Source organism: Ranitomeya variabilis, chromosome 2 (genome assembly GCF_051348905.1).
Source record: "Ranitomeya variabilis isolate aRanVar5 chromosome 2, aRanVar5.hap1, whole genome shotgun sequence".
NCBI classification, from domain to species: domain Eukaryota; kingdom Metazoa; phylum Chordata; class Amphibia; order Anura; family Dendrobatidae; genus Ranitomeya; species Ranitomeya variabilis.
The window spans coordinates 798,878,144-798,905,318 of record NC_135233.1 but is presented as its reverse complement, the minus strand read 5'-3'; the positions used below and the strand labels follow the sequence as shown (position 1 = coordinate 798,905,318).

The following is a 27,175-nucleotide window of genomic DNA, read 5'->3' as shown; positions in this document are numbered from 1 at the left end:
CTGACTTGGATATTTTTTTACCTTTATTTAGATGATATTGGAACAATCAGTATACCCGCAGTAAGTACATGATATGCTATGTATCTAATGCAATTTGCATGTGTAAGTAATTATATAGAGAGAGAGAGTAGTGTCCACAGTATGAAAATGACTGAACTTATCTTAGGCCATGTTCACACATTCAGTATTTGGTCAGTATTTTACCTCAGTATTTGTAAGCCAAAACCAGGAGAGGAAAATCAGATGAAAAGTATAATAGAAACATATGCACCACTTCTGTATTTATCACCCACTCCTGGTTTTGGCTTACAAATACTGAGGTAAAAAACTGAGCAAATACTGAATGTGTGACTGTGGCCTTATTGCTTGATTACTGTCATCATTTTGCCCTAATTTGAGAGTCCTTCTGCCCAAAACAGACTGCCAAGAGTTATTATTGGAGTTATTTTTGACTTTTTAAGGATATAGTATTCATAAAACATCACTTTCCTGTCTCGTTGCATACTACCTCCTAATCATGGTCTGAAATGGTCAAAATATAACAGGATATATTTGTACTTACTTTGTGATGACCTGTTCAGTAGTCAACACAATTCAGACTATATGCTAGGGAGTAAAATATTTCATGGTCATGGTCCCAATGTAGGCGGTGTGACGCATGACCTTTGGTAAGGTTACAGAGGGTGTAGCGCATGCGCTGTGTGATTCTCCTCACAGAGTGCCCACACTATGTCCTGGCCTAGCACCTGAGTACTATGGAGGTAATTTGTAGGTGCCTCTGAAGACTGAGCTCATAGCGCCTACTAATTGAGAGTATAGTATGTAGGCGCTGTATGCACACATATGTGGGATTCTGGAAGCCTAGACATACTGATGAGGGGACCAGGGCCGGCTTGAAGGACATAACATGGGTGTAGATGGGCATGCATCTCAGCAATTTATTAGCATATGGAGGACTAGGAGACAAGCGACATATATTCTGAGGACTACTCAGAGCTGTGTCACTCACACTAGCTTTCACAAGCTTATAGGGTACAAAAGTGCAACAATAAAAATGACATTTACACAAAAAGCTTACTAAGCCCTATTTCAGGAATAAATTAGTTGCATCATCAAAAATAAACCTGACATTTCCTTAAATTAAAACAAGGGTGAGAAAGAATTAGGATAGAAATTGGAAGTATAACCTAAAGTTATGAGTTATGAGAAGCGTTTCATATGAGGATTAAACATATGAAACCCATATTCCTTGTAGATTGTGAGCCCTCGCGGGCAATGTCCTTTCTCCTCCTGTACCAGTTATGACTTGTATTGTTCAAGATTATTGTACCTCTTTTTATTATGTATACCCCTCCTCACATGTAAAGCGCCATGGAATAAATGGCGCTATAGCAATAAATAATAATAATAATAATAATATTACGTTTTGGGCAGATTCCAGCAGACCCTTCGACCACTTCCTATACACTGGCTGTGATTGGCTGCGGTGACAATACATTAGCATTTTCTCAGCGAATACAAGTGAAGATGCAGATGAAGAACACATCGATATTCATACAAACGGACAAAGCTAGGTACAAACCTGGAGAAAGCGTCAGAATCCGAGTCATCTCCGTAAATCCTCACCTGAGACCCCATACAGGAGACATGGACATTATCATCAAGGTAGGTCTTATTGTTTCCCAAGCAGAAAGCACAGATAATGTGGGAGACTTTCGGAATCAGTGTGAATGTTTCTGTAGTTTTTAGAGGAAGATTTAACCCCTTCATAAGTGGGCGAGTTTACATTTCGTGCACTTTCATTTTTTCCGCCCATTCTCCCAAGAGCCGAGACTTTTTAATTTTTTTTCGACATAGACGTATGAGGGCTTGAATTTTGTGGGACAAGTTGCAGTTTTGAATTCTTCATTCATTTTATTTTACCATAGAATGTATTGGAAAATGGGAAAAGACAAAAAGGGTAGGTTTATTATGTGGCAAAAATGACCTGGGAACATGATTCTTCAGGAACAATTACAGAAATAATAATGTTGTAAACTTTTTATATAAGTAGTAGAAAATTCAGTAATTTGTGAAAAAAAATTGGTTTGCATCACCATTTTCTGAGACCCATAACATTTTTGTTTTCCCATCGATAGAGCTGTTCGAAGCTCATTTTTCACGAGGTGAGCTGATGTTTTTATTGCTACTATTTTGGGAACCATATAATAGTTTTATCTCTTTTTATTGCATTTTTGTGTAGCAGAAACTACATATGGCAATTCTTGACGTTTGCTTTGTTTACTATTCAGTATTTGCATTATGTTATGTTTATTTTTTTTAATTGTATTATATCTTTATTGAAAGGATCCACAAAATATTATTGTCCAGCAGTGGCTAAAAGTGAAGCCAGTCTTGGGAATTATTTCAAAAGTTTTCTTGCTGTCGGACAAAGTTTTACTAGGTGACTGGAAGATACAAACTTTGTCAAATGTAAGTAAAAATATGAATTACCCCAGTCATGCTATAGACGAGTAATTAAAATTATCACATAAACTTGTCCTTAAAGGGGTGGTCCCCTTTCAGAATTTTTTTTTTGCTTCAGCTCTGTTAGTGGTAAAAAAACATGTTGTTTACTCCCCTTCCCAGGCCCAGCACTGAGTCTCTGCCGCTGGTCCCACTGTCTGTTGTTACCTACGATACTGACGTCACATCATAAGAGCGACAGACAATCAGTCAACTCAGCGGCCCTGATCAGCTCCTTCTGTCTACTTCAGCTACTTTGTCTGTTGCTTTGTCATCGCTTTAAGTGCTGAAGACATAACAGAAGCAGAGACTCAGCTCGGGACCAGAGGAGGGTTAATAAGGCCATTAATTATTGTTTGTTTGTTTGTTTTACAACTAATAGAACTTATAGGAAAAAACTTTTCTGAAAGGGGACAACCTCTTTAAATAGTCTCAAAGAGCTGAGGAGGGTGAGTAAAGGACACCTAATGGAGCTTTCAGGAAAAATAATTCTTAAAGGGGACAACCCCTTTAAATAAACTAGTCTTTGTTGACTGGTTTATTTGCTTTTTTTCATATATAATATGTGAAGTGTTTCATATTTGCATTGATCAGATAACGGTATACTCACATGCAGCAGATTTGTTTCTGATATGTTTTAATCTGAATGGGTTTTTCAGAAATCCATGAACATGCTGAAGAAAAACAAGCTATTCAAAAGGGCAGATTTTCCATCACAAAAATTTCCTCTAAAAATTTGTCTCTCCAATGGGTCAACACAACATAACATTCATCAGAAAGTGATAGTCTAGAGTTACCATTGGAAAATAGGATAAATGGCGTGGGCATTTTAGGAAGAGAAAAATCACATTGGCTGTTTATTCAGAGGATATGTTTGATACATTGCATCAAATGTTTGCTACATTCATTAGTTATTTTTACTTTTGTGCTCCGCAGGGTCATCAACAGTCTGCTAACTTTTCCATAGCTGAATATGGTATGTTTTACGACTTTCATTTATTGTAATGGCACAATAGAAACTTTCAGGGGAACCATTTCACTAGACATATCAGGCCATGTGTAAACTTTATGACTGCAGTGATGATGAATTTGTTGATTATTACAACCAGTAATAGCACTGCTTTATTACTTATCAGATCTCAGACTTAATTACATATTCCTATTTGTGATTATAAATTTCACATAAACTTTTATGTGTTTCATGTTTTTGCAGCTTCTCCAAAGTTTAATGTAATTCTAGATATTCCAACTTTCTACAGTGACTCAAAGATGCTCATCCTCACCGGTACAGTCACAGCAAAGTACGTCTGTCTCATATAAGTATTTTTTCCATCCATCTATCTATCTATCTATCTATCTATCTATCTATCTATCTATCTATCTATCTATCTATCTATCTATCTATCTATCATGTATCAGCAGGTTTTTCTCTATAATCTGAGAGCAGAATAATGTAGGAGCAGAGTCCCTGATTACAGGGATGTTCCATTTACTGGGCTCTGTTGCTGTTTTAATAAAATCAATGTTTTATCAGTAGGAGATTATCAATATAGGACTACTTGGCAAGTGCAGGGTAGTCCAGCCACGCCCCCAGCACTGATTAGCAGTTCTCTGCCGCTATACACTGTGCACAGAAAGCTGTGGTGTGGGCCGGTTATACACAGATCAACAACTGGGCTCTGCTCAATCTATAGCACAGAAACCTGTGACTCTACCAGAACTGCTGCACCCAGTAAACTAAGTGATATATTACTGGAATTGGTGTCCTTGTCCCTATCCCATGTACATAGCAAAGCCCTGCTGACAGATTCACTTTAATATTATTTTAAATTCTAGGTACATCTCAAATACACCAGTCAAAGGAAATGTAACAATATCAATGAAACCATTGAATATTTTGGAAAATTCCAATGACGTCACTAAAACATATGAGGTATGTATGTTATGTCTTTTATCAAGTATTACGATTAGTGATTTTTGTCAAACGATCCCTTTTACTCACTTTTCTGACATACATGTGCAGCATGGCACTAAGTAGGAATCTGACTACTTGAATTTCATCTTATTAGATGATATGGTCTCCCTTCAAAGAAACAACGCAATAAGTGTTGAAACATTATCGTTGCTGATGCCATAGGAATTATATGCCCATTTGGCTGACTCGGCTTTGGTAAAGGTAGAGAGCGGTAACCCCTACCTTTACCAATTGTTTCTTTTGTAATGCGATACCATTCTGTGAGGAACAACTAGTCTGGGGAAAACAATGCTCCATGGACTAGTTAAAGGAATAATTAGCATAGGAAAAGTGAACTTTACAAAAACTCTTATTAAACATGTATTTTGGGGATAATCAACATAAAAGGCTGGTTTGGCAAATACACACATGCTGGTGGGTTGGAGGGCATGGGGACCTCTCAGGTTCCCTTTAACATTTAGTGAGTGTTTTTCAGGCAGTTTCCATGTTGAGTATGCCTGTAAAAGATATTGTGTGCACATTCCCTTATAACTGGGGTTACGAGACTGAATAATAATAATAATTTTATTTCTATAGCGCCAACATATTCTGCAGCACTTTACATTTTAGGCTTCTTTCACACTAGCGTTAACTGTAATCCGTCACAATGCGTCGTTTTGCAGAAAAAACGCATCCTGCAAAAGTGCTTGCAGGATGCATTTTTTCCCCATAGACTAACATTAAGCGACGTATTGCGACGGATTGACACACGTCGCAACCGTCGTGCAACGGTTGCGCCGTGTTGTGGCGGACCGTCGGCACAAAAAAAGCTACATGTAACGTTTTTTGCCGCCGACGGTCCGCTTTTTCCGACCGCGCATGCGCGGCCGGAACTCCGCCCCCACCTCCCCGCACTTCCCCGCACCTCACAATGGGGCAGCGGATGCGCTGGAAAAATGCATCCGCTGCCCCCGTTGTGCGGCATATACAATGCTAGTGTCGGTAACCTCGGCCTGACGCACTGCGACGGGCCGAGCCCGACGCTAGTGTGAAAGTAGCCTTAGAGGGGGCTTGTACAGACAAAAGATGTAATGCGAAAGAAAGGCCATGAGGTTTCTTCCTCTTTTAAATATGTTTTAACTATGTCTACAATAAAGGATTGGATTTTATTAGGACGGACGTGCTGAGAGTTACCGTCCGTCCTTTTAAGACTTTGGTAACCAACCAGTATGTGTAAAAGTACAGACACAGAGGGCTATTATTTGCATGAAGGGTGTGAGAACAGATGATACGAGGGTCCTGGTTTCAAATAAAATGTTGTATGGGAAAAACAGGGATAGTTACATAAGTATCTTTAGACAATAGTCCAGTCTTCAGAAATGCATTTTTAGGGCACGCTTAAAAGTGTGGGTATTGGGGATTAATCAGAGTGTTCTGGTAATACATTCCCGAGAATTGACGCAGCAAGTGAAAAGTCTTGGAGATGGGAGTGGGAGGTTCGGATTATTGACTTAAAGAAGCACTCCCATCAAAATTTTTATCCTCTTAATATACTGCTATCATCAGATCATATGACACTTTTAACTTACAATTGCTGATTTTGCCTTTCTACCCAGCTAATTCTTCTGTTTTCCATTAGGTCTATGATTAAAAACTGACTAGCTGAGTCCTTCTAAGGTCTGTGTAGAAACAGGAAGTCAATTTTCCCTGTACGACTCATCAGTCATAGCAAAAGTCCCTGGAAGCAGGGAGGAGGGAGCAGCTGGGTCAGGAGTTGAAGAGGGAAATGATTTCTGCAGCAAAATGACTTCCTGTTTCTACATAGAACAGAGAAAACAGAAGATGTAACTGGGTAGAAAGGCAAATTGAGCAATTGTAAGCTCACAGTGCTATATAATATGATGGTTGCAATATCTTAAGAGGATAAAATCTTTAATAAGAGTGCATCTTTAAAAAAAAAAACCTTCATGATACTAGTTATTTTAAGAAACTGTGGATTCAGAGTCCCATGGCTTCATTGATTGGTTAAGTGCATTTCCTGTGCCATCATGTATAAAATATGCTAATAACAGTGGTGATTATGTATTCGTACTATATGCTGAATACTTTTTTTTGTAGCTCTCAGGATCCACGAACTTCAGTTTCACTCAAACAGAGCTACAAAATGTGGTACACCGAGAAGGAATGAATGTGACGGTTTCAGTAACTGAAGAACTTACAGGTAAAGTTAATATCAGTCTAATTAAAGAAAGTAAGACAGTTCACTCAAGAAGAGTAAAGTAAAATAGCCTAGCCTTAAAATGGCTTCCAAACTAAGATTAGGCTACAAAGCGACGTGTTGCGATTTCAGTGCAGCACACCATCGGATGTAATAATTTCCTATGGTGACATAACTACACAGATCTATTATTTATCCAGAGGATCGGTTATGTAGCCCAGGACACTTGTTTAACCATGCATGTAATATCAGCATTTTCTGCTTATTATTGAGGATCCCTTACTAGATTTCCCAATACTTTTGGCACATACGATATATAGATAAGTGTAAAGGTTCATTAATAGGGACTGATCAGTGACTGCTGATCATCAGTGGTTTAATAACCTGCTTACACTGGCTGACCACTCATCAGATGCTCACTGAACGATCAATAATAGATTGTTCAGTGTGGGCTGCCATTGTTCTCAGCAGAGTGATTTCTGCTTACACAGGATGATGTGTTGCCGAGTAGAATCAAAAGATCATTTCACCTGGTGAACGAGTATTTTGCCTATTTGTTTGGTAATCAGCAGCCTGTTCAGATTTGATGAATATATTGAAATGAACTTACCTAGGAATGCTTGTTCATGATTTTCTTCAGTGTCACAATGGGATGGCAAGGGCCCACCTATAACAATGACTCTGGTGGTCCAGTGTTTGGCATACATGTCAATATTAGATTACCTTCACTCGCAGATATCATTTTGATATATAATAATAAACTAAGCAGTTTTTCGAATATATATTGAGTATAAATAAGCTGGGTTCTGTGGAAGTTCGGGTTCTGGTTCCTGACTGAATTTTAGTCCAAAGTTGAGTACAGTACAGTACCAGAACTGTAACCAAACTTGAACCTGAGTCTGAACTCTATTGAAATTAACTTTGGAGCTGGTAAATCTCTATCTCCCTTCTCGCCCCTGTCAGATTCCTCCTCCTCCCCCCTTCGGATTCCTCCTCCTCCTTCTCCTCAGACTCCTCTTACTCCCCCTCTGACTCCAAACTTGAACCTGAACCTGAACTCTATTGAAATCAATTTTGTAGCTGGAAAACCTCTGTCTCCCTCCTACTCCCCCCTCAGATTCCTCTCCTCCATCAGACTCCTTCTCCTTCCCCCCCTCAGACTTCTCGCCCCTGTCAGACTCCTCATCCTCCCCCCTCAGATTCCTCCTCCTCCCTCTCCTCAGACTCCTCTTACTCCCCTTCGGACTCCAAACTTGAACCTGAACTCTATTGAAATCAACTTTGGAGCTGGAAAATCTCTATCTCCCTCCTCCTCCCCCCTCAGATTCCTCTCCTCCATCAGACTCCTTCTCCTTCACCCCCTCAGACTTCTTTCCCCTGTCGGACTCCTCCTCCTCCCCCCCTCGGATTCATCCCCCTCCTTCTCTTCAGACTCCTCTTAAGGTACCGTCACACTAAACGATATCGCTAGCGATCCGTGACGTTGCAGCATCCTGGCTAGCGATATCGTTGAGTGTGACACGCAGCAGCGATCAGGATCCTGCTGTGATGTCGCTGGTCGTTGAAGAAAGTTCAGAACTTTATTTGGTCGTCAGACCGGCGTGTATCGTCGTGTTTGACACCAAAAGCAACGATACCAGCGATGTTTTACACTGGTAACCAGGGTAAACATCGGGTTGCTAAGCTCAGGGCCGCGCTTAGTAACCCGATGTTTACCCTGGTTACCAGTGTAAAATGTAAAAAAACAAACAGTACATACTCACCTTCGCATCCCCCGGCGTCCGCTTCCCACACTGACTGAGCGCCGGCCGCAAAGTGAAAGTGAAAGCACAGCACAGCGGTGACGTCACCGCTCTGCTGTTAGGGCCGGGCTCAGTCAGTGCAGGGAAGCAGACGCCGGGGGACGTGAATGTGAGTATGTACTGTTTGTTTTTTTTACATTTTACTCTGGTAACCAGGGTAAACATCGGGTTACTAAGCGCGGCCCTGCGCTTAGCAACCCGATGTTTACCCTGGTTACCCGGGGACCTCGGCATCGTTGGTCGCTGGAGAGCGGTCTGTGTGACAGCTCCCCAGCGACCAAACAGCGACGCTGCAGCGATCGGCATCGTTGTCTGTATCGCTGCAGCGTCGCTAAGTGTGACGGTACCTTTACTCCCCCTTGGACTCCTCCTACAGATTTCCAGGAGATCTATGTTCGGAGTTCAGCATTTCACATTAGGTGTCCAGTGTGAACCACAAACTTTACAGTTTCGGCTTCGCTCATCTGTAATATTGTATATTAGATGTGTATTTCTAATACTGCCCATTTAAGTGGCATGTGGCTTACTCCTGCACAAAGGCCCAGTGGTGGATTCACTTGTTCCCCCGTGGGCCAGTCCAAAAATTAATTATTCTAAATGATTGCTGACATAATCTAATATTATCCATTAGGTATTGAAGTAAAGACAGAATCATACATATTAAATGAAAGTTCTAAGTACAGACTGGATCTCATCAGCCTGCAACCAGCTTTTGGTCCTGGACTCAATGTCACAGCTAAGGTAGGCTACAGTTATAACACAGAATCTGTAACAGTGGTAGATTACATGGATCACTTACTGACTGTCTAGTAACTTACCGGTAATTGAAAACACGATTTATGTTTCCACTATCATCTTGCAAACACAGGAAAATATGGAGTATCTTTACAGTACTGTATATGTCTACATTCTGCAGCCAGCATCAGAGTATCTTTGTAGTTCTGTATATATCTGTGCCTGTGTTCTGCTGCCAGTATCGGAGGAGTATCATTGTAGTTCTGTATATATCTGTGCCTGTGTTCTGCTGCCAGTATCAGAGGAGTATCATTGTAGTATATATATATATATCTACGTCTGTATTCTGCTGCCAGCATCGGACGAGTATTGTTGTAGTACTGTATATATCTACATCTGTATTCTGCTGCCAGTATCGGAGGAGTATCATTGTAGTACTGTATATATCTACATCTGTATTCTGCTGCCAGTATCGGAGGAGTATCATTGTAGTAGTGTATATATCTGTGCCTGTATTCTGCTGCCAGTATCGGAGGAGTATCATTGTAGTACTGTATATATCTGTGCCTGTGTTCTGCTGCCAGTATCGGAGGAGTATCATTGTAGTATGTATATATCTATGTCTGTATTCTGCTGCCAGTATCAGAGGAGTATCATTGTAGTAGTGTATATATCTGTGCCTGTATTCTGCTGCCAGTATCGGAGGAGTATCATTGTAGTACTGTATATATCTGTGCCTGTGTTCTGCTGCCAGTATCGGAGGAGTATCATTGTAGTATGTATATATCTATGTCTGTATTCTGCTGCCAGTATCAGAGGAGTATCATTGTAGTACTGTATATATCTACATCTGTATTCTGCTGCCAGTATCGGAGGAGTATCATTGTAGTAGTGTATATATCTGTGCCTGTATTCTGCTGCCAGTATCGGAGGAGTATCATTGTAGTACTGTATATATCTACGTCTGTATTCTGCTTCCAGCATTGGAGGAGTATCATTGTAGTATGTATATATCTATGTCTGTATTCTGCTGCCAGCATCGGAGGAGTATCATTGTAGTATGTATATATCTATGTCTGTATTCTGCTGCCAGCATCGGAGGAGTATCATTGTAGTATGTATATATCTATGTCTGTATTCTGCTGCCAGCATCGGAGGAGTATCATTGTAGTATGTATATATCTATGTCTGTATTCTGCTGCCAGCATCGGAGGAGTATCATTGTAGTATGTATATATCTATGTCTGTATTCTGCTGCCAGCATCGGACGAGTATCGTTGTAGTACTGTATATATCTGTGCCTGTGTTCTGCTGCCAGTATCGGAGGAGTATCATTGTAGTACTGTATATATCTATGTCTGAATTCTCCTGCCAGCATCGGATGAGTATCGTTGTAGTACCATACGCATCTATGTCTGTATTCTGCTGCCAGTATCGGAGGAGTATCATTGCAGTACTGTATATATCTACATCTGTATTCTGCTGCCAGTATCGGAGGAGTATCATTGTAGTATGTATATATCTATGTCTGTATTCTGCTGCCAGTATCGGAGGAGTATCATTGTAGTACTGTATATATCTATGTCTGAATTCTGCTGCCAGCATCGGATGAGTATCGTTGTAGTACCATACGCATCTATGTCTGTATTCTGCTGCCAGTATCGGAGGAGTATCATTGCAGTACTGTATATATCTATGTCTGTATTCTGCTGCCAGCATCGGAGGAGTATCATTGTAGTATGTATATATCTATGTCTGTATTCTGCTGCCAGTATCGGAGGAGTATCATTGTAGTATATATATATCTATGTCTGTGTTCTGCTGCCAGTATCGGAGGAGTATCATTGTAGTACTGTATATATCTATGTCTGTATTCTGCTGCCAGCATCGGACGAGTATTGTTGTAGTACCATACGTATCTATGTCTGTATTCTGCTGCCAGCATCGGAGGAGTATCGTTGTAGTACTGTATATATCTACATCTGTATTCTGCTGCCAGTATCGGAGGAGTATCATTGTAGTATGTATATATCTATGTCTGTATTCTGCTGCCAGTATCGGAGGAGTATCGTTGTAGTATCGTTGTAGTACCATTAGTGTTGAGCGATACCTTCCGATATGCAAAGGTATCGGTATCGGATTGGATCGGCCGATATCCAAAAAATATCGGATATCGCCGATACCGATACCCGATACCAATGCATATCAATGGGACACAAAATATCGGAATGGTTCTCAGGGTCTGAAGGAGAAGAAACTCTCCTTCAGACCCTGGGATCCATATTCATGTATAAAATAAAGAATAAAAATAAAAAATATTGATATACTCACCCCTCTGACGGCCCCGGCTCTCACCGGTCCAAGCGTCTGCCTCCGTTCCTAAGAATGCAGAGTGAAGGACCTTCGATGACGTCGCTGCTTGTGATTGGTCGCGTGACCGCTCATGTGACCGCTCACGCGACCAATCACAAGCCGCGACGTCATCGAAGGTCATTCACTCCCTGCATTCTTAGGAACGGAGGCACCGCTAAGCGCCAGGGTCTGCCGGAGGGGTGAGTATATCAATATTTTTTATTTTTATTATTTATTTTTTACATGAATATGGATCCCAGGGCCTGAAGGAGAGTCTCCTCTCCTCCAGACCCTGGGAACCATACGCACCTCACGCTTCCGATTCCGATTTCCGATATCGCAAAAATATCGGAACTCGGTATCGGAATTCCGATACAGCAAATATCGTCCGATACTCGATATTTGCAGTATCGGAATGCTCAACACTAAGTACCATACGTACAGTATCTATGTCTGTTTTTTGCTGCCAGCATCAGGGTGATGAGTGCAACTGCAGTAGGAATTGATTTGCTTGTAAGAGATAAGTAATAAAAATACAATATATTGGTACATTGGTCATAAATGCAGTAGATAAAATTTTGCTACCGTTTTTCCACAATTATGGTCATGGATTTAAGGTATAAGCTTACATTATAAAAGAGTGTTAATATTTGGATACAATTAGACACATGTAGAAGGTTGAGACTAACAGCACAATATATGTGTATATGTGTATAAATGTATATTAAATACATGTGTATACTTGTAGGTTCTGGTGCAACGAGTTGATAAAAAACCCTTACAGGAAGAGGAGAGAGATGAAACAGTTACTATCATGATTACACAGTGGAGAGACTCGTCGGACAGCTCCACCACAGTGCGACAATATGCCATTTCGGAATCTGGTATCATTGATGTGGAGTTTCCTGTTTTACAGTCCATTCTCAGGATGACAATTAATGTGAGTAGAAATCAATTAGTGAATTTCATCTTGTATTTATGACTTTTTATATTATAATTGTTAATACAACATGCTCATTCTCTCATTCTTCGTTTAGGTTGAATATCAAAATGTCAGTGAAATTTTCAGTTCGGATTTAGTATATACAAGTAATCCTTTTATAGACATCCAGATCCCAAATTCATCATTGAAGGTAATGCAAATATATGACACAATTAATTTACACCATTCCATTTATTTTTTTGTCTGTTAAAGATGCCATTCTGCATTGTACATGACTCTCCCCGTTGCCTCACTAGGGGCTGATGGTGACATCCAATGCAAGGGACATGCTAATGATCACAGTGATGAGGCAGGGGTTCAATTCATTAAAGGGTGTATGCCATTTATATCACCTAAAAAAGTTGCAAATTTTATTGTAAATTTTGACTACTTTTCAAAAATGGTGAGAAAGAGGGAGCTCTGAGCTTCTCCAGAGTATTTATTAGGGAGCTTGAAGTGGTTAGGTTGTCTTGTGAATAGTAATTGAAAGAACAAATAGCACTTCTAAAACATTTGACTATGAATATAATAATAAATATTATACTACAGTTAAAGTATATATGTATTCATGTGTTTAAATGCAGGTTGGAGAAGAATTTAACATACAGGTTACAACCCACCTGAAGATAATGGAAATTTATTATGTGGTATGTAGTGACTACAATTCAACTCTAAAACTGTCTTTATACCATAATGAACCCCCATGTTTATACTATATAGGAGTGTTTATATAAGGAATAGTGTCCCCCCTGTATTTAACTAGAGTATTTACCCTCCCTGATGAGTACCAAGAATATATAAAGCTGCTGGTCTGGTGTATTTATACAGGTCTCAAAATTCTGAGGAACTTCTAATTTTCTCAACAATTTGTAGTAGGGAGTAAATGATCTAAAATACTTTTCTCAATATGATGTCAAGGTGATTCAATACCTTTCCTAAATGTGTTAAATCCGATCTGTTGTGTTTGAACAAGTGAATCTTAAAAGGGTTGTCCACTACTAGGACAACCCATTCTTGATCTAAATGTTTGGCGTCAATAAAATAAAAAAAGTATACTCACCTACTGTGCCGGAGCTGTTACAGCGGTTGTTGTAACACATGGGCCTGGCTCTCAATCAGCGCTGGCATCACTGCCCCTGCCTTTATAAGTATTAAACATCAAGAAGAAGTCAGGGCAGCAGCTGCTCTCTCAATTCCTCTTGGTGTTCAATATGTCTGAAAGTAAGGACAGTAATGCCAACACTGATTGGGCACCAGGCTCACATGTCATAAAAGCCACATGAGAACCGTTGGAACACAACTGCCGACACCGCTGGAATGGCGCGACATGGGAAGTGAGTATGAGCTTTTTTTATTTTATTGGCGCCAAACATTTAGATCAAGAATGAGTTTTTCCTAGTAGTGGACAACCCCTTTAATAAAAATATCAGTCATAGTTTCATTATCATAACTTAAAGGGAAAATAACGCTATTAACCTGCATATATGCAGTTAGTCAGCAGGTTAATAGCGTTGTTATTCTAACCGCTGCCTACACGTAGCTGAATGCAGCAGGGAGAAAATTAACTTTATTCTCCCCGCTAGCATTCCATTTCAGTCACGAGGTTGGGGTGCCAGTGGGTCAGTCATTGCTCTGAGAATACAGAGCGACCACTGTAACCATGCCCCCGTCCCTGACTGACTGCCAGCCCCAATGCAACGCGAGTGTCAGTCAGGGCTGGGGCGCAGTTACAGCGGTCGCTCTTTATTCTCAGAGCGATGACTGAACCAGCGATGCCCCACCCCATGACTGAAACCAAATGCTGGCATGGAGAATAAAGTTCAATTTCTCCCCACAGCATTCGGCTATGTGTAGGTGCCGGACAGCATAGCTTTATTTCTGGTGATAGGTTCCCTTTAAAGTTCATGATCCCCTATGCAAAATCTCAGACAGGGCTCCCAATTATCATCATTAATAGCATTGGTCTTCTCATATCTCTTTTACGCTCCGGGTCCAGGTGAGACTTCAATCCCTGCATGGTTTTTAGTTTATATATAACTTTAATTATACTGTATAGTTAATGTAACCCGCATAAATATGAATAAACTTATAAAATTCCATATTAGAAATGTTATATTTCTGTAAGAATGCATGATGTGCTAAATTGTATTTCTTTGTAGGTGATCTCCAGAGGCTTGGTTGTGTTCACTGGGAGGAACAGTACAAACTTTAGCCTTATTCCAGAAGCTTCTTGGGCACCATCAGCTCAACTAACTGTTTATTGGCTTAATAACAGTGTCAATTTTGGTGATATTATGCAAATATCTAAAACATTATCTATCAAAGGAACATTGCACAACAAGGTAATGTTTCTAATAAAAAAATGCTCGAAAAGTTTATAATATGCACTCCTTAACATTGAAACTACAACAGAGACCCAGAGAATCCTCCGGTGGGCCCTGGCTTCTCCATCAGGAGAGTTCATAGTTCAAACCTTGCAGCTGCTAAGGGGCTCTTCAGTGGGGGACACAGGTGGGCCCTCAGAATCAAATCCTCCGATGGGCCCAATGTTCTTCAGTCTCACACTGACCATGACTTTTTCTTCAATGTTGAAGAATGTATATTGACCTGCATATAAAGAACAATCTAAGAACAGAGCCATCCTCTGACTACAAATTACATAAATATACTTTAAACAAAGTACATATATAGCACATATATTATATATTATATGTATTATACACTATTGTCCATTTTGATATTTATAATTAGGATTGACCTATATTATTATATGCATGCAAGCATGGATTTACATTACAACGTTTGCACTTTTACATCAGACCCACAAAATAGACACAAAGGCCTCGATTCAGCAAATCAAATTTGTGAGAATTCTGACATAAATTTCTTTGAAAAGTCGCAGAATGTTGTCGCAGTTCGTTGTGATGGGGCGTGACTCCACGGCTTGCCTAATTCATGATGAGCTGTGACGTTACTTAAGCTAGAAATCTTATTTCAGTCTGGGACTGGTGTAATATTTCCAGCATGGCGTACGGAGGCACACTCCTCTAGTCAGGCACTCCCGATTCATGAAGACGCGTGCCCTTCTTCATGGATCAGGAGTGGCTGACTTCAGCATGCTGCCTCATCATGATCGGCAAGAAGCTTGCTGGTCCTGATGAATCGGGCCATTATATTTTATCTTTTTTAGCAGTAGAGACTTACATGTTTTCCCCATTAGCATTTCATTATTATTTACTGATTACTTCCTACGGTACCCCAAATACAGCGGTGGTGACTTTTCATATCTGAATCTTTTAGGTTTCTCTATCATGGAGTAAAAGTACGGCACATCCATTAGAACACATGCACTTATCTATTAATATCAATGAACCCCATTCCTTGGTTGGTCTGCGAGTCATTGAAAAAAGTTCATTGCTTCTGGGAGATGGAAGTGATCTGACGACAAACAAAGTAAGTATAGGTGGCGAGTGCATATTGAAGAGTGCTAGTTAGTGGGAATTTATATTTTATCAAAATGTTTCTTTCCACTGCACCTCCAAAGTTTTTCCATGTGGCTATTTTACAGTACATTCTTTTGTTAGTGATTATATTTTACATAATTTATGCACTTGGATGTTGGATATCAATAGACTGTTAAAAAAAATATGCAATGAACTTATAAGCCTTTACAGTCCATTTCTTTAAATACCCAGAGGTAGCGCATGGCAGCATACAGAGTGCCGATGGGTACATATGATAATTTGTCATGCTTTATTTTGATACTGTGGCACTTTACCTTTTTTTTTATAAAAATGAAATAAAAATATTGTCTTTAGGACACTTATTAACTCTGACATTTACAGTTAAGTTGTCTTAATGCTTTCTTTAGCTCTCACTAATGTAACATTTCTTTACATTTTTAGATTTATGATGAACTGATGTCTTACTATCAGGTATCTAAAGTACTTGTTATTATCTGATATTTGATTTGATTTTTGACAAAAACACACAAACACATAATAAGGGGGTCATTTGTCAGAGTGTACACATGTTTTCAATGGGTGAGAGAGGAATTAGCCCTTGCCAAAACAAAGGGATCAGACATTAAAAGTTAACCTATAAGAGAAAGCAAATCCTTAAAGAAATGACACCCAAGAATTAAATTGTACGCTAGTCTCCTAAATATAGCGATCCAGGAGAAATGGGTAGAACAAACAAACTCCCAATATTGATATTTAAAATGTGTTTACTTTATTGAAATTCCTTAAAATAAAAGACAATATTTGGAAAAGCAATGTCACTCCAGGAAAGAGACATAGGATAATCCGAACAAATAAAAAACTAATTAATTTAATCATACAATATTGAAATACATAGTATAAATATAAATATGCAGCCATCAGTATTGGTAGTAAAACACAAACATATTACATTTTGCATTGGTGTAGTTCTGAACAAGCAAAAGATAATGAGGTATTGCCTACTAGTATGTGAAAAAAAATAAAACCTCAGTATTATCAAGAAATAGCATATTCAGCATACTTAACCTACAGTACTTAGTCTTTGCCTGGATTAGGTGTCCGTGTGTCCCAATGCATGTTTCGCCCTGCTTCCTCAGGGGAGCCTAATGAATTAGTTTTTATTTGTCTGGATTATCCTCTGTGCCTTTCCTGGAGTAACTTTGCTTTTTAAATATTGTCTTGCACTTTAACAAATTTCAATAAAATAAACACATTTTAAAAATCAATTTAGGAAGTTTGGTTGCCCCATCTGATTCGTTGGTTGCCCCATCTTTTGCGTTGCTATACTTACTAAAGTAGCATACAATGACATTTAATATGCCTGATCAATGGCAAAACTTGAAACTTTTGGGCCTCAATGCAAATTCTCCAAGTCTAACTCTCATGGGTTTGTAATAGTATCAGTCTACTAATATTGGCTAAAGAGTCATTTGGGCCCCTTATCCACAAATTCATGAGTGAGGCTGCAAACCCTGCACTTATTATTGTTATACCCCTGTGCCTGATTAATCTTTTCTGCCACGTCATCATTTGTGGAGAGAAATCAAATCCTGCAACAATGTTAAAAAGTCAGCATTTTACAATGTGTGGTTTAAATAATCTGTATTCTTTTGACACATGTCGTATTTTTGAGTCCACGACATGCTTTGATTCTGTAAACATATACTGTATGTAAGCACATATTTTTACAACATCAATGAATTTTATTTTATTAAAATCATTCAGCAAAATGCGGTTTTCATTTTTCTAATCAGGGCCCTCCAGCAAGCATGACTGATGCTGTGATCCAAAATAAATACGGTACGTCTGAGTGCATTTTCTAAGGACATCTGGGGATGTCAACAATTTTACTTTGATTCTCCAGTAGAATGCTTGCACATGTTGACAAACAATGGAATTTCTGAATTAATATATTACTTTAGAATATTATACAGTAACAACAATAAAACGGTAATTTACTGCATGCAAATTTACTATCGAATTCAATGTTCAATGTATTAATCTAAATGCAGTACAATGTGCACACTATTGGTTGCTGCAGAATTGTATTTCTCAGGGTTCATTCAGAAGAACGTACAATCGGTCCTTTTGTTTTCTATATGCAAAACAGATAACATATAGATAGCACTCTGACCAATGCAAGTCAATGTGGTAGTTCATAAGACTGCTTTTACACAAGGACCGATGGTCTACTTGTTAAAAATGGCAGCATCTACTAGTATGATCTGTATTTCGGATCAGACTCATCCATTATAAGTCAATAAATGGGAAAAAACTAGATCATGTATGGGTTACTATCCATATATAATGCCTTTTTTATGGATCCATTACAATTATTAAGTAAATAAATTGTGTTTTACCTTTATTATTTATGAAATTATTCGAGCAATAATCCAATGCCATTGGGATGTAAAAACAGACACACCAATGTAAAAAAACATATCCCAAAGGAATGTAAAAAAGGACGTAAAGGTGTAGAAAATGGCCATACGGATTACGTATGGGTCACATTACGGATGACAAATCGTCTCTGTTTTCTAGATGAAAAACAGACAATTTTGCATAAGCTCATCTGCACTTGGCCTTATGACTACTGAAAGGTTGTAAGTAAGTTAGAGTTCTGTATTGAAAACTAAGATCGATAGTTGACTTTTCTTGCCTCAAAAATGAACGAAAAAAATTAATAAGTAAAAAAAGAAAAAAACACTAAACTTTATTGTGGTGAGAAATGGCCCATGATCTAGATGATGCCCAGGGTCTTTAAAAAAAAAAACAAACAAAATAGACACACAGAGTCTATATAGTTTTATACTTTGTGTGCCGCCACATGTGCATTAGCCGATAATAATATATCAAACACAAACGTAATGTTTCTAAAGTTTATTTTTCATAAAGTCCTGAGTACTTATACACTTACCTGATACTACTAATGTATTTATTTTAATGTAATTATTAACAACTAGATGGTGGCCTGATTCTAACGCATCGGGTATTCTAGAATATGTATGTGTAGTGTATTGCACAGCCCACGTAGTATATTGGCCAGCCACATAGTATATTGCCCAGTCACATAGTATATTGACCACCCATGTAGTATATTACCCAGCGACGTAGTATATTGCCCAGCCACGTAGTATATTGGCCAGCCACGTAGTATATTGCCCAGCCATGTACGTAGTATATTGCCCAGCCACGTAGTATATTGCCCAGTCACGTAGTATATTGCCCCAGCGACGTAGTATATTGCCCAGCCATGTAGTATATTGCCCAGCCACGTAGTCTATAGCCCAGCCACGTAGTATATAGCCCAGCCACGTAGTATATTGCCCAGCCACGTAGTATATTGCCCAGCCACGTAGTATATTGCCCAGTCACGTAGTATATTGCCCAGCGACGTAGTATATTGCCCAGCCACGTAGTATATTGCCCAGCCACGTAGTATATTGGCCAGCCACGTAGTATATTGCCCAGCGACGTAGTATATTGCCCAGCCACGTAGTATATTGCCCAGTCACGTAGTATATTGCCCAGCGACGTAGTATATTGCCCAGCCACGTAGTATATTGCCCAGCGACGTAGTATATTGCCCAGACATGTAGTATATTGCCCAGCCACGTAGTATATTGGCCAGCCACGTAGTATATTGCCCAGTCACGTAGTATATTGCCCAGTCACGTAGTATATTGCTCAGTCACGTAGCGTATTGCCCAGCCACGTAGTATATTGCCCAGCCACATTGTATATTGCCCAGTCACGTAGTATATTGCCCAGTGACATAGTATACAGCACAGAGCCACGTAGCATATTGCCCAGCGACGTAGTATATTGCCCAGTCACGTAGTATATTGCCCAGTCACGTAGTATATTACAAAGCCATGTACATAGTATATGGCCCAGCTACGTAGTATATTGTCCTGCGACGTAGTATATTGCCCTGCGACGTAGTATATTGCCCAGCCACATAGTATATTGCCCAGTCACGTAGTATATTGCCCAGCCATGTAGTATATTGCACAGCGACAGAGTTTACAGCACAGAGCCACGTAGTATACAGACTTAAAATAAAAAATAAACATATACTCACCTTCCGAAGGCCCGTTGAAGTCCTGTGACCTGTGATGACGTCGCGGTCACATGACCGTGACGTTATGGAAGGTCCTTCTCGCAGGACCAGTGATGATGTCGTGGTCACATGACCGTGATGTCATGGCAGGTCCTTCTCGCTTACCATCCTTGGCACCGGAACCTGCCGCTTGCATGGAGCGGTCACCGGAGCGTCGCGAGTAGCGGGAAAGTTGTCGGAAGGTGAGTATATAATGATTTTTTTTATTATTATTATTTTTAACAATAGATATTTTTACTATTGATGCTGCATAGGCAGCATCAATAGTAAAAACTTGGTCACACAGGGTTAATAGCGGCAGTAACGGAATGAGTTACCCACGGCATAACGCGGTCCGTTACTGCTGGCATTAACCCTGTGTGAGTGGTGACTGGAGGGGAGTATGGAGCGGGCACCGGGCACTGACTGCAGGGGAGTAGGGAGGGACTAATCAGACTGTGGCCGTCGCTGATTGGTCGCGGCAGCCATGACAGGCAGCTGGCGAGACCAATCAGCGACTTGGATTCCATGACAGACAGAGGCCGCGACCAATGAATATCCGTGACAGACAGAAGGACAGACAGAAAGACGGAAGTGCCCCTTAGACAATTATATAGTAGCTAATTACATTTCACTGCATGACCAAATAATACACATCTCAGCAATGTGACTGCTTCATCATTTTTTTCCATTTCTTGCAGAATACATTCCTCCTAGTAGACAACGCTCTGTGTTGCCTTTAAGACATGCAGAAATTCCTATACCAGAGGTCTGGATCTGGCAGGATAATAATATAAGGTTTGTTAAAAATGTGAATTAATGCAAATTAAATATTCTTAGGATATCAGTTTACACTTAATGTCATATAGTAATGACTTATATTGGATGCCAAATCTAGGAAACAATTGGCATTGATGTAGAATAGGAAATGGTGCATGTACCTGTGCGTTTATGGCTGTCACTAAATGTCTAGCAAGAGTTGATACCTGCTGAAATATTTATATTAAAAGCTTTCCAAGACACCCGCTCCTGTATTTCAGTGTTAGTTCTATGCCTGTCAATGATTGTTTTTATAGGGTACTTGCCATTATATAACACTTACATAATAATAATAATAATCTTTATTTTTTTATATAGCGCTAACATATTCCGCAGCGCTTTACAGGTTGCACACACATTATCATCACTGTCCCCGTTGGGGCTCACAATCTAAATTCCCTATCAGTATGTCTTTGTAATGTGGGAGGAAACCGGAGTACCCGGAGGAAACCCACGCAAACACGGAGAGAACATACAAACTCTTTGCAGATGTTGTCCTTAGTGGGGCTTGAACCCAGGACTCCAGCGCTGCAAGGCTGCTGTGCTATCCACTGCGCCACCGTGCTGCCGCATAATAGTGAAACACAAATATATATTCTATATATTCTGATACAGGTTGATACTTTCTATTTGTCGATGCCTACAACAGACATTTCTGAAGTGCCCATTAGACCATCGACCTATTATGTTGATTAGAAATAAAATAAAGAGATTTACAAAGAGATGTCATATAAAGTAATTGTGTTTACAGTGTGTCCTAAGTAAGTAGAAAAGTGAAAGGCTAAAGTCATATTTACTAGACATGCTATAGGATCAAAGTGAGGAAACACCTTAGCTCAGGTCTACCCCCTCCCCCGCCACAAGGGCGGTGCAAATCCTGGGCACCTATAACTTGCCAAATTACTTCAGGAATAATTCAAGTAACACACATGATGAAATTAATTCACAGCTCAGGTTTAACAGAAAATCTTGATGTAACGGTACCTGACAAGAACACATCATGGGTGGCCACAGCGTTTGTTATTTCTGAGCGACTTGGTCTTGGAGTAGTGGAAGAACCTATGGAGGTAATATTTGTTTGGCATCTTTTCCATTTTTATAAAGTAAAAGGAAACAATATTAATCTTTAATATTATTTTGCTTATATTTTGTCAGAAGTGCTAAGCAACACAATCATGTATACAATATATCTATTTTTCTAATTTATTGTGAATAAATGTGAATATTTGTAAATCTCACAGTGTGTTATCAAAATGTTTCTTTTTTCCTCTAGATCTCAGCAGTTAAACCATTTTTAGTGTCATTAAACCTGCCATATTCGGTTACAAGAGGTGAACAGTTTATTTTGGAAGTCATCCTGTCCAGTTCCTTATCCAAGAACTTGGAGGTATGTTTAATCTATTATAGTAGGAGAACATATTAAGAGTCATTTAAAAACTGTATTAATTTTATAGCATTTTGTCTTAATCTGTTATTGCTTTACCTGCCTAATTTGCTATCAATAAGAGTGAAATAACATATTATAAGTAGAGATGAATAGAGTTGAGCGAATTTGTTCGGATTCGGTCGCCGTATCTGAATTTGCCATATTCATGCGATATTGGTACCCTATTCGTGCCGAATGTATGTTTCATGATTGGTTCCGAACATATTAAGTAGTTTCTACTCCCATTGACTCTAATGACATTCGGCTGTGTTCAATTAATATTGCAGAAACAATATTGGCTGCCGATCGTATTCGGAAACGAATCCGAACAAATTCGCTCAACTAGAGATGAAAGGATCATTCAAAATTCGAATTCGAATTAGTTCGTGCAAATTTTCAGGGAAATTCAATTTTCATTAGTATGCCCTGAGCTCTTTGCAGACCCCAGGACATAATAAATGTAATGTGTAAGAAAAAAATAATCCTAATACTCACCTCTGTAATCCCTCCTCTGCCCCTCCGCTCCTCGCCATCACTTGTTTGATCCTCACTGATTGCCGCCACTCACGCTGAAATCCCTGAGACTTCTGGCTTTGATGAAGCCTGAGAGGGTCCGTGCATACATGTACAAGGACACGGTGCCAAAACATCATGAGACCATGACCTTTCTCGCCTCTCAGGCCTTATTAGGTCCTAGTTTGGAGAGTTTATCGTAAGCAGTGGCAATCTGAAGATGTGGCAAGGACTGAATGGATGACACAGAGGGGCCAGAGAGTTGAACGGTAAGGTGAGTATAATTGATTATTATTACTTTTTTTTAACATTTTGTGGCATTTTACAGTTCAGAAAAATGGTAGGCAGTGAATTTTGGCATGTGTCAATTTGTGAAAAATTTGAGTAGAATTCAATTACCATATTCATTTCCACTCAAATATTTTGGTTCATCCTTAATTATAAGGTATATGGTACACTCATACATGACCTGTGTTGAAGATCTGAGTTTGGAAGCCATAGCTGCAGGGGGATTGTTTATCAACATGATTTTAGACACGGTGGATATATGCAATCTCTTCTTCTAACAGCAAGATAATATAAAAATTGCACTGGAATGGGGCAGATTAATGACAGTCAGCTTTAATAGAGTCACATGAAATCATTTAGGAGAATAGAGAACATTTTTTCAATGCATTCATTTTTGGCTTTCAGGTTTTGGTTTCTTTGGAACTTAATGACTCATTTGAAATATTTGTACCAAGAAGAATCTATATGGGCAGCGTGGCAAGCCAACATAGTGTAACTGTTCCCAGTCAGGGATTAACGAGTGTCTTATTCCCAATAAGACCAAAGAAACTGGGCAGCATCCCAATCACTGTGAAAGCGATGTCAAATGTGGTTACTGATGTTGTAACGAGAACAGTACTGGTGAAGGTGAGTGATACGTACTATAAAAATAAAGGGATGCGAAAACTAAAAAGAACAACTTATGAAAAAGAAACTGTATAAATTATTCATAGTTATTATTATTATTATTTACTTATATAGCACCATTAATTCCATTGTGCTGTACATGAGAAAAGGGGGTACGTACTGGGATATAGATATCGTTTACAGTAAACAAATTTACAATGACAGACTGGTGCAGAGGGGACAGGACCCTGTCCTTGCGGACTTACATTCTAGTTAAGTATACCTGTATAAGTATACATTTGTTACTCAATGTTCTCACACCTGGAGATACGTGAGTAGTGATCCCATTGACTAACACTGCAAAAATGTAAAATTCACAGATGCACTTGTTTCTCCAACAGGCTGAAGGGGTGAAGTACTCGTATTCACAGACGTCTGTGTTTGAGCTCATTGGTGAGGGAAATACATCGAAAACTATGTCAAACAACATTTCATTTACCTTCCCTAATGATGTGGTACCTGGCAGTGAAGAAGTGTATATCACTGTTACTGGTAAGAACGCTTTTTTTTACAATTATGCGCTGTCATACATTGGTTGTCTGTGACCTTAAGTACTCCAGTACATATACATTTATATCTGCACTAGATGGCAGCCCGATTCTAAAGAATCGGGAGTCTAGAATCCATATATACTTTATTTATTCAAATGTAAGAATAATACAATTAATAAATAATAGTAAGAAAGAACAAAAAATGGCTGCACTCACCAGCTCTTGACAATTCTTGACAGTACGGCACATTTCTGATTGGTCGCTCGCGGCAGGCGGCAACCAATCAAAAAAGTGCCGCGCACCACGAAGGCATATATCTTTGTCCACCCTGAGCGGGTGTAGGACGCTGGTGACGTCACTTATCTCCGGACATTATCTCCGGACAAAGCCACGGAAGTTGGCACAAATTGCCGGAAGTAGTATTCTAGGCAATTATATATTAGATTTTAATGTTATCAGTGTTTACCTTTGAACGTTTATATTGTATTGTCCTGTCACCAGCCATGTGTACGATTATCGGCCGAAAGCCTCTCTGGAACCAATAATCACCCCATGTAAAGGTATCTTTATAAGTTAAAGATTCAGAATACTATGACTTTTATCATATCCTGAACAGTCAAGTTTTTTATGAACCGTTAAGGTTTTCTGGTTGAAGTAAAAAAAACTCTGAGTGTTTACAGTTTGAAACCATAAAATGTTGAAAAATTATGTCATTCTTGAGTATATCACTCAATGGTGCTCATAAACGTGTCAAATTTGATCTATAATATACTTTAATATACGTTACTTTAATCTTTAATATACTTAAGAACAGGGCCCCAGACATCACACAGGGGGTCTGAAACACCGCACAGTGGTCCAAAATATCGCTGTGCTCTGCCTGGGGCCCCATATGCTGCCTGGGGCCCCTGTGCTTTGCCTGGGGCCCCATATGCTGCCTGGGGCCCCTGTGCTCTGCCTGGGGCCCCTGTGCTCTGCCTGGGGCCCCATGTTCTGCCTGGGGCCCCTGTGCTCTGCCTGGGGCCACTGTGCTCTGCCTGGGGCCCCATATGCTGCCTGGGGCCCCTGTGCTCTGCCTGGGGCCCCATAGGCTGCCTGGGGCCCCTGTGCTCTACCTGGGACCACTGTGCTCTGCCTGGGGCCCCATATGCTGCCTGGGGCCCCTGTGCTCTGCCTGGGGCCCCATGTTCTGCCTGGGGCCACTGTGCTCTGCCTGGGGCCCCATAGGCTGCCTGGGGCCCCTGTGCTCTGCCTGGGACCACTGTGCTCTGCCTGGGGCCCCATATGCTGCCTGGGGCCCCTGTGCTCTGCCTGGGGCCACTGTGCTCTGCCTGGGGCCCCATATGCTGCCTGGGGCCCCTGTGCTCTGCCTGGGGCCCCATATGCTGCCTGGGGCCCCTGTGCTCTGCTTGGGGCCCCTGTGCTCTGCCTGGGGCCCCATGTTCTGCCTGGGGCCCCTGTGCTCTGCCTGGGGCCACTGTGCTCTGCCTGGGGCCCCATGTTCTGCCTGGGGCCACTGTGCTCTGCCTGGGGCCCCATAAGCTGCCTGGGGCCCCTGTGCTCTGCCTGGGACCACTGTGCTCTGCCTGGGGCCCCATATGCTGCCTGGGGCCCCTGTGCTCTGCCTGGGGCCCCTGTGCTCTGCCTGGGGCCACTGTGCTCTGCCTGGGGCCCCATATGCTGCCTGGGGCCCCTGTGCTCTGCCTGGGGCCCCATATGCTGCCTGGGGCCCCTGTGCTCTTCCTGGGGCCCCTGTGCTCTGCCTGGGGCCCCATGTTCTGCCTGGGGCCCCTGTGCTCTGCCTGGGGCCACTGTGCTCTGCCTGGGGCCCCATATGCTGCCTGGGGCCCCATATGCTGCCTGGGGCCCCTGTGCTCTGCCTGGGGCCCCTGTGCTCTGCCTGGGGCCCCATATGCTGCCTGGGGCCCCTGTGCTCTGCCTGGGGCCACTGTGCTCTGCCTGGGGCCCCATATGCTGCCTGGGGCCCCTGTGCTCTGCCTGGGGCCCCATTTGCTGCCTGGGGCCCCTGTGCTCTGCCTGGGGCCACTGTGCTCTGCCTGGGGCCCCATAGGCTGCCTGGGGCCCCTGTGCTCTGCCTGGGACCACTGTGCTCTGCCTGGGGCCCCATATGCTGTCTGGGGCCACTGTGCTCTGCCTGGGGCCACTGTGCTCTGCCTGGGGCCCCATATGCTGCCTGGGGCCCCTGTGCTCTGCCTGGGTGTAGGACACTGGTGACGTCACTTATCTCCGGACATTAGCTCCGGACATTATCTCCGGACATTAGCTCCGGACAAAGCCACGGAAGTTGGCACAAATTGCAGGAAGTAGTATTCTAGGCAATTATATATTAGATAGTGAATATTGAGAATATATGCAAGTGCCCTCATATTCCCTATGAGAAATTGTGTAAACTGTGCAGGATATAAAGCACTCATGAGAGGTTTACCCAGCTAATAAGAATGAAAGTGGCCATAGTGAAGAAACCCTCTAAGATTTGACAGGCTCAGTATCAGGAAAAGGGACTATGTGGTTCATGGTCCACTTTTGGGAAAGTATGGATGGTTAAAGCCCACCCATTTAAGTCTTTTGGATATAGTTAATTTAGGCATCCTAAAATGTTTTTTTTCAATTCTTTAAAATTGATGATCTATATTTAGGCTACTCATCAAGATAAAATAGTGGAGCTCTCTCTGAAGCCTAGGATGATCAGCTCTTTAAAGGGACTGTGACTCTCTATCAAGCATCAAGTCTCTATTGGTTGCATTGTTGGTACAGCATAGTGCCATACTTTTAGTAATGGCTGGTATTACAGCTCAGTC

General features: G+C 40.9%; 1 protein-coding gene across 1 annotated transcript in view; it reads left to right on the top strand.

Annotated features, from left to right (window-relative positions):
• The first annotated feature begins 1,527 nt into the window (after window positions 1-1,527).
• The window catches only part of LOC143803959 (CD109 antigen-like), a 43,598-nt gene continuing 17,950 nt past the window's right edge, over window positions 1,528-27,175 (top strand). Inside the window, exons 1-18 of the mRNA XM_077281709.1 lie at window positions 1,528-1,665; window positions 2,344-2,497; window positions 3,719-3,806; window positions 4,342-4,438; window positions 6,578-6,680; window positions 9,111-9,220; window positions 12,315-12,506; window positions 12,604-12,699; window positions 13,133-13,195; window positions 14,708-14,890; window positions 15,849-16,001; window positions 16,454-16,483; window positions 17,806-17,851; window positions 20,855-20,951; window positions 21,922-22,039; window positions 22,246-22,359; window positions 23,605-23,826; window positions 24,207-24,357. Coding sequence (XP_077137824.1) covers window positions 1,528-1,665; window positions 2,344-2,497; window positions 3,719-3,806; window positions 4,342-4,438; window positions 6,578-6,680; window positions 9,111-9,220; window positions 12,315-12,506; window positions 12,604-12,699; window positions 13,133-13,195; window positions 14,708-14,890; window positions 15,849-16,001; window positions 16,454-16,483; window positions 17,806-17,851; window positions 20,855-20,951; window positions 21,922-22,039; window positions 22,246-22,359; window positions 23,605-23,826; window positions 24,207-24,357 — 2,155 coding nt within the window. The remainder of the gene's footprint in view (window positions 1,666-2,343; window positions 2,498-3,718; window positions 3,807-4,341; window positions 4,439-6,577; window positions 6,681-9,110; window positions 9,221-12,314; window positions 12,507-12,603; window positions 12,700-13,132; window positions 13,196-14,707; window positions 14,891-15,848; window positions 16,002-16,453; window positions 16,484-17,805; window positions 17,852-20,854; window positions 20,952-21,921; window positions 22,040-22,245; window positions 22,360-23,604; window positions 23,827-24,206; window positions 24,358-27,175) is intronic.